This window comes from Bombina bombina, chromosome 7 (assembly GCF_027579735.1).
Source record: "Bombina bombina isolate aBomBom1 chromosome 7, aBomBom1.pri, whole genome shotgun sequence".
In the NCBI taxonomy this organism is placed as follows: domain Eukaryota; kingdom Metazoa; phylum Chordata; class Amphibia; order Anura; family Bombinatoridae; genus Bombina; species Bombina bombina.
Genome location: NC_069505.1, coordinates 499,856,515 through 499,865,375, shown reverse-complemented (window position 1 = coordinate 499,865,375; position 8,861 = coordinate 499,856,515). Strand labels below are relative to the sequence as shown.

The 8,861-nt window shown below is 35.8% G+C and overlaps 1 protein-coding gene across 1 annotated transcript in view; it reads left to right on the top strand.

Moving 5' to 3' along the window:
* The first annotated feature begins 1,656 nt into the window (after positions 1–1,656).
* LOC128666877 (cytochrome P450 2G1-like) overlaps positions 1,657–8,861 on the top strand; it is a 57,683-nt gene continuing 50,478 nt past the window's right edge. Inside the window, exons 1-2 of the mRNA XM_053721681.1 lie at positions 1,657–1,842; positions 5,685–5,847. Coding sequence (XP_053577656.1) covers positions 1,666–1,842; positions 5,685–5,847 — 340 coding nt within the window. The 5' untranslated portion in view covers positions 1,657–1,665. The remainder of the gene's footprint in view (positions 1,843–5,684; positions 5,848–8,861) is intronic.

Below are 8,861 nucleotides of genomic sequence, written 5' to 3'. Positions count from 1 at the left end.
TGAGTGGATTGTCCTGAGACTCCAGAGATATATTGCCTAACATTGAGGTCTATTAGGGAATCATCCTTCTGGGCATCGGCAGCAGAGAGGTTAAATATTTCAGGCAGCGTTTTCCAAAGGTAGCTAGATAGCCATCCGCAGAACTCAGAGTTCCCATAGTACATGGGCAGGTAAATGGAAAATTAGATTTAATAAGGGAAAATGCATGGTTCAACATTTTGGAAGTAAAAATAAGAAGGCAAATTATTATTTAAATGGGAATAGACTTAGCCAAACAGAGGTGGAAAGGGATTTGTGAGTAGTAATAGATAACAAGCTAAAGATGGATGCACAATGCAGGGCAGCTGCTTCACATGCATTAAAAGAGGCATTGATGCAAGGGAGGAAAGCATAATTCTGTCACTATATAAATCCCCGGTAAGACCTCACCTTGAGTATGGAGTGCAGTTCTTGGGACCGATCTCAAAAGACGTTGCAGACCTAGAAAAAGTTCAGAAAAGGGCCACAAAGCTAGATACTTTAAAATTCAGCTGGGGGAGAGAGAGAAAAAGTTAAGGGAGGGGGTAGACATTGGAGCTAGGGGTCATACAGGCAAAAAACACAGGGAAAGTTCACAAATTAAAGAGATAAGAGAGGCATCCATTGAGGAAAATAAAACCATTAAACAAGCAAGATATATGGTCCATCAATGTGCTCCAATATGTATTTAAAATAAAGAGTAAAAAGAATAGCCAATACATATTACAACACAAACATTAGTAATAACAGGGTAGAAATATAATGAGATAATTATCTTCCAGAGGCTACCTGTTGCAAAAGGCTGTGTCAGCTGAAGGGAGTGGGTCTGTGAATTTTCTTTAAAGGGACACTGAACCCAAATTTTTCCATTTGTAATTCAGAAAGAGCATGCAATTTTAAGCAACTTTCTAATTTACTCCTATTATCAATTTTTCTTTGTTCTCTTGCTATCATTATTTGAAAAAGAAGGCATATAAGCTTTTTTTGTTTCAGTACTCTGGACAGCACTTTTTTTATTGGTGGATGAATTTATCCACCAATCAGCAAGGACAACCCAGGTTGTTCACCAAAAATGGGCCGGCATCTAAACTTACATTCTTGCATTTCAACTAAAGATACCAAGAGAATGAAGAAAATTTGATAATAGGAGTAAATTCGAAATTTGCTTAAAATTTCATGCTCAATCTGAATCACGAAATTAAATTTTTGGGTACAGTGTCCCTTTAAGACTGTGGCAAGATACTTTAAAATTCAGCTGTTGCAAAAGGCTGTGTCAGCTGAAGTGAGTGGGTTTGTGAATTTTCTTTAAGACTGTGGCAAGATACTTTAAAATTCAGCTGTTGCAAAAGGATGTCAGCCTAAGTGAGTGGGTCTGTGAATTTTCTTTAAGGCTGTGGCAAGATACTTTAAGATTCAGCTGTTGCAAAAGGCTGTGTCAGCTGAAGTGTATATGTATTGGTCCTAATAGAATTGCTTATTCATGCTACACAGTTAAACTCGTCTCAGAAGTGCAACTATTGGCTGTTCATTTCTTTTTTATTTGTTTGGTAAATTTCCTTTCACTCCACCCATAAATTATAATACTTCATTGCATCTTAGAAATAAACAAAATCAGCAGACTGCCAGTCAGTACGTGTTGCAACAGTTATGGATCTTGCCGGGCTTGGAATATTACCTCTTATCCTCATCTCATGTATCTTTATATTTTCTCTGTGGAACATGATATCAACAAAACAGAAATTGCCCCCAGGACCAATACCCTTACCACTAATTGGAAACCTTCTACAAATAATGAGGGGAGAGATGGTTGCTTCTCTAATGAAGGTTAGTGATAACCTATCTCAAATCCCAAAGGTTTTTCCCATGTTAAAATATAGAAACGTAAAGAGACGTACACTAGATTTTTCTTTGCATATATGTTTTGTACATGATCTATTTATATAGTCAATCTGGGAGCGTTTTTGTAATAATGTATAGTTTTGCTTATTTTTAACAGCTCATTAAAGACACAAATTTTTTTCATAATTCAGACAGAGAATACCATTTTAAACAATATTCTAATTATTTAATTTGCTTCATTCTTTAGATATTCTTAGTTAAAGAAATAGCAATGAAGATGGGTGAGCCAATCACATGAGGTATCTGTGCAGCCACCAATCAGAAGCTACTGAGCCTATCTAGATATGCTTTTCAGGAAAGAATATCAGGAAAATGAAGCCAATTAGATAATAGAAGTAAATTAGAAAGTTGTTTAAAATGGTATTCTCTATCTGAATCATGAAAGAAAAAATTTGGGTTTAATGTGCTGGTTTTCAGACTCCTAACCAAGCCCCAAAGTATCAGATGTATACTGACGTCTACAGATTTCTGCTGCTCCTGTTTGTGTTATATTTCTTTTCATATGCTGCTCTTCCAGCTTTCCAAGCCAATTTCACTGGCTGCCCCAGCCTAACCTCATCAACAGTGCTAAACTGGGAGCTTTTAAGTAGGGTGACCATATTGCCGCTTTAAAAAGGGACACATATGAAAAATACATATCTTAGAGTTCTCATAACAAACATTTATTTAAACAGCCCTGGCATATGTATTTTTCATATGTGTCCCTTTTTAAAGAAGCAATAGGGTCATCCTACGTTTTAAGTAAGATTTTAAAAGGTTTTTTTCTGGATTTTTAAATCAGTATCTGTGCATATTCTTCTCCAGAACTTCTTGTGCAATGTTAAATGCCGACAGTCATATCTCTCCAAAACTGGCCTGAGCAGAGGTAGATTTTTCTGAACCCAAAATATATTTGACAAACTATTAGTATGCTGTCAGCACATTAGTTTTCAGTAGCTATGTGTACATTTTTTCATTTGTTTATGCGTGTGTCAAATGAATCCTGAATATGTCTGCAGGTTGTGGCAAAATAAAAACATTTACTTTTTTTGCACTGCTCTTATGCCCCTTTTCTCTTAAAATCTCGACAGACTGACAGGCTGCGAGGCCGACGAGGCCAGTAAGGCAATTTCTCGTTGATCTGTTGAGATTTTCAAAGAAAAGGGGCCTGGCCCAGCAGTGCCGGCAAGTGATGATGTCTCTCTCATAGAAGTTAATAGGAGCGCTCAGGCACACTCCAAATATTGTCGGTGGGACCTAAGTTTTACCACAACTTCACTAACTACCTCAGGCGATGCTGGTGTGACAAACATGGCCGCTACATTCCTCGCAACCTGCAATTCACTGATTCGAACATATCGCATTAGGGATACCATTTGTTTGGGGGTGCTACCTTTGTGAAGGAATGGGGGACTGGAATTAAAGTGCCCCCCATTTCTCCCAGAAGGTAGCACCCCAAAACATGTGGTATCCCCAGGTGCCCTTATTCAAATTGCCGACAACATACTAAAAAGGCGACTTGATCCCCTGTACCCTGCTTGATCTGGACTCTTTTCAAGAAGCGCCGGACTGGGACTCAAAAAGGTTTTGCCGGCCCTCCGGTGTTTACCACATCTCCTTGAAAAAATATGCATTGTCATGTACAATTTATATTATTTAAAGTATTGTAGATATCTTAAAAATGATTTATTGTTGCTTGCTATTATTTCAAACATAAATATATATATATATATATATATATATATATATATATATATATATATGAAAATATATGATAATGTTTAGAATAATAGAAAGCATCATTAAATACCATTTAGGCTATAGATATATATATACATATATTTTAAACAGTATGCATTGTACATGACTGCATATAATTTAAACATTGTCCCCTATACTACCATAACCTAACACTAACTGTAGAAGCTAAGGCCCTACACATAAATATTCCATATTTAAAAAGATGCATTGTTATTTAGAATAAATATTATTTAAATATTTGCATATAAATTAAAATGTAATTAATGTTGCGTGTTGTGTTTGTTAATAAAGACAGTATAATGCAGATATAGTCCTACATAACTGCATGCCTGTTATGTAAAAACATAATATAATGATACTGACTACTATAACTTAAAGGAATAGTAAAGTCCAAATTAAACTTTTGTGATTCAGATAGGGCACATCATTTTAAACAACTTTCTAATTTACTTTTATCTTCAAATTTGCTTTGTTCTCTTGTTATTCTTAGTTGAAAGATAAACCTAGGTAGGCTCATATGCTAATTTCTAAGTCCTTGAAGGCCAACCTCTTATCTGAATGCATTTGACAGTTTTTCACAGCTAGAGTGCACTAGTTCATGTAATTTATATAGTTAACATTGTGCTTGTGCACCTGAAGTTATTTAAGAGTCAGCACTAATTGCCTGAAATGCAAGTCTGCCAAAAGATCTGAGATAAGGAGATGGTCAACAGAAACTTAGATACAAGTTAATTACAGAGGTAAAAAGTATATTTCTATAACAGTGTTGGTTATACAAAACTGGGGAATGGTAAATAAAAAGAACATCTATATTTTTAAACAATAACATTTTTGGTGTTTACTATCCCTTTAACATATATATATATATATATATATATATATATATATATATATATATATATATATATATATATATATATATATATATATATATATATATATATATATATATATATATATATATATATATGTTATCACTAATAAACACAAACTAACATAAATACATTTTAATGAATATGCATTACTTAAAGCAATATGCAATATATATGACCATTTTAAACATTGAATATCATTGCAAGGCCAGACTACATTATATCTACAATTTTTTAAATAAAATTCATGGTCATGTATAATGCATATTCGTTTAAGTATTGGATATCAATTAAAATGTAGATTTTCTTGCTTGTGTTTATTATTTTAAATATAAATATATTATTAAAATATATATTTATGTTATAAAAGACAGTTACATAATAATGATAGTATTACATAACTGCATGCCTGTTATGTAATAATACAGTTGTAATATTAAAAACATTATACCTAACACTATATGCACCATAACATTTTTTATACCCAACCCCCCAAATTACAAGACCAAATTACAAGACCCCCCTCTACAATACAAGTAACCTCACCCCCCCCCAAAATAGTAACGTCTACCTAAAAAATCTATCCTAAAAGATTAAATTTAAAATAAAAAAGCCCACTCCAAAAAAAAAACTAGCTAACGTACCTAAAGATAATCCAGCTCCTCTTGATCCAATGTTGGGCCCTTTTAATCCCGGGTCTAGGCGCCAGGGGCCCTTTTTTGCGGCGCCGGAAGCAGACTTCGGTCGCTTCTTCCGCCGCCTCCACTCCACAACTTCTTCCACTAAGGCAGTATTTGTTTTTAAAATGTTAATATATATTATAAAAGTGACATGTTTAATGGTTTAACGGGTCCGTCCCCTTTAGGAGCAAAGTGACCTTGCAACAGTGACCCATGAAAGTGACATATTTAAAGGGTTAAAGGGTCAGTTAATTAGAAAAGTATATATTTTCATATTAACTGTAAAATAGAGTTGGGAAAATATTTTTTTAAAATATAGCAATTATGTTTCTCAAATGAATGGAAGCTATGAGCCAGTTAGGGAGGGATTCAGATAAATTTAAAGAGAATTAGTCAAGTCATACGTACTTTATATAAAATAATGTGTTGTTTATATAAAAGTGCGCTACTGATGCTTTGATACTCTATATTACAGATGTGGGAGCAGTATGGCTCCATTTTCACCCTGTATTTTGGCCCTAAACCAGTAATTGTTCTCTGTGGATATCAAACAGTTAAGGAAGCTCTGGTAGATCATGCAGAAGAGTTTGGTGCACGAGGAAATCTTCCTGTGATGGACATGTGTATCCAGGGATATGGTAAGACAAAAATGGGCAATTATGTAGTTAAAGGGACATAAAACAGGTTGAGATCTGTGCATATCCTAAAAGTGCTAATTAATAAAATGTTTAAAAATTGCTGGCAAGTATTTTAAAATAATTTTCAAAATAAGCAGAATTAATTACATAGCTAACTGCCTGGAGCAGCTAACACCACCCCTCTTATCAGTGTTTAGACACAGGCATTGTATTTCAAATGAGTTTACAGCTTCTAGGCATGCTCCAGCAGATAATCACTGTGCACTTCTGCATTCTACAAAAACAACTATAGATATAGATACAGCCATAGAAGGAAATGGGGGGGGGGGGGAGGGAGTTAGAGCTTTACAATTCAGAAACTAAAAAGAAGGGGTTAATGGCAAAGCACTGCAGTATAAATTTGCAGGTAAGGTAATTAAAGTACATATAATTATATTTTGTCTCTATCCCAATTTGTTTTATGTCACTTTAAGACAATTATCCTGTATAATAATCCATTGGTCAAAAGAATAAATAAAGTTTCCATGTGCTTAAAATGTCTTGTTCCACCCCTTATATGGAACAAGAAGTTTCTGTGTCACATCAAAACTACTACAAGAATTGTATTTACTTACTGAAAAAGTTACACAATTTTTTCAGTTTTAAGCATAAGAAAGAGCCAAAATCATATATCATATTACATTTAATACGTTAGATTTCCAAGTGGTACCCCAGATAAGGTGCATAGATTCTGGTCCCTTTGATGCCTGTTTCATGTCCAAATTGTGCCTCTAATATGATGCATGGCCTCTGACCCACCTGTATACTAGCTATATACATAAATTATATCTTAGATGAAATGTAAGTTCTATCAATCACCCATGTGTTGGCTTCTATATACCCAAATAACTTAGCTTATCTGATGCATGTTCCTTGATCTTCCTTTATGTTTAGTTTATGACCAAAAGATACCTTGATCAGACTATTAGTTATATTGAAGCTAGCTTAGGGTTTATTTTATAGGTAAGTGTTTAGTTTTAACCTTTTAAGGACATATGACGGAATTTTTCCGTCATAAAACAATTGAGCAAACTGAAAGCTGTGTCCTTAAAGGGTTAAATAGGAATTATTTATTTATTAATAGTAGGTTTTTTTTATATTTATTTTAATTCTATTTAAGTTAGTGGGGGTTAGGGTTAGACTTAGGGGTTAATAACTTTAGTATAGTGGCAGCGACGTTGGGGACGGCAGATTATGGGTTAATAATAATTAACTAGTGTTTGCGATACGGGAGTGCGGCGGTTTAGGGGTTAATTTATTATAGTGGCAGCGATGTCCGAAGTGGCAAATTAGGGGTTACTAATTTTATTATAGTGTTTGCGATGCGGGAGGGCCTCAGTTTAGGGGTTAATAGGTAGTTTATGGGTGTTAGAGTACTTTTTAGCACTTTAGTTATGAGTTTTATGCTACAGCTTTGTAGTGTAAAACTCATAACTACTGACTTTAGAATGCATTAGAAATCTTGGCGGTATAGGGTGTTGTGAGGATACAGCATTAATACCATTGCATATATATATATATCTTCAACCACTCAGTCTCACACCCCACTGCGGGTCTTATCTCAAGGATAAACCCTGGTTTGCTCATTGAACTGAGGGTGACCTGTAATAGGTCAGTTTATTGTGGAACAGTACTGATAAATACCTATACATAAGAAGATACAATTCAGCAAGGAAAACAAAGACCTGCACTATCTATAACTAATACTGTGTAGCTGAAAGTATCTAAAGTAATTAGGAGTCACTGTAATTAGGATATTCAGAGTACAATATATTTGAGAGCATAAGATACTCAGAGTATAAATTAGGGATATGTAATATCAAGAGATAGTGAGCATAACATTCTTTGCTGGGTTAATCAGAGAAAAAGTAATTAGCAAGTTCCAAGTACATATAACAAACAGGTAATGCACAGGATAATGTAGTTGCAACAAGAGAGAGGGTTTTAGGAAATTTAAGCAAAACACACGTTGACTATACCGTACTACCAATTGGAGCTCCGGTGCTGTTTGGGAGAGAAGCGGTGCAGCTGCTGGAAGATCCGAGTCTGAGTCTGGGTACGTCGCTCTGCAGAGTGACGTCACACGCTCCAGCGTATTTGCAGGTCGAGAGAGAGTGTGAAGCAGGAAGCGAAGTTGGCCACGCAGCTTGCCAGGAACACCAAGAGGTGCATGCAGTGTAAGATTTGGTCAGAGAGGCTGCGGGCAGATCCAATGAAGGAGCAGAGGAATTAACCAGTCACAGGAGCAATCCGGATTGAGGCTAGAGTAGAATCCTCAATGGAGTCAAATTACCTAGGAATGTTTGGAGATCACAGCTAGGCTTAAATAGCAAGTGTTGGTCACATGACTTGTGACTTAAAGGGGAAGCGTCCTGTGATAGTCAGATCCTGACAGTATACCCCCCTCAAAAGACCCCCCCGAGATCAGGGCCGGGGATGGCCCAGATGGCGTTGATGGAAAAGGGAGACCAACCTGGGAGCAGAGATGTTGGAGTCAGGTTCCCAGGAATCTTCCTCAGGACCATATCCTTTCCAGCTGATAAGATACTGCAAGGTTCGTCTGTAAATCCTAGAATCAAGAATGTCAGCAACCTCATAGCTAACGACATCCGGCACCGGTATAGGAGTAGTTTTCAAACCAGGTGAAGTTCTAACAGGGTAATACGTTTTGAGCAACGAGACATGGAAGGTGGGATGTATTTTAATGGAAGGAGGCAGTTCCAAAGTCACAGCATTCTCATTAATGACCCTAAGAATTTTATACGGGCCGATAAATAGACTTCCCAATTTCTTGCTAGGTATTTGTAGCTTGAGGTTTTTGGAGGATAGCCAAACTAAATCACCAGGTTTGTATTGTGGAGGCTTGGGCCTTCTCAAATCATAATAGTACTTTTGCTTAGCCTGAGCTAAGCTTAAAGTTTCCTTAGTAACTTAAAAGTTTGGTTAAGAGTGTTTACAGTATCTGTAACTAAAGG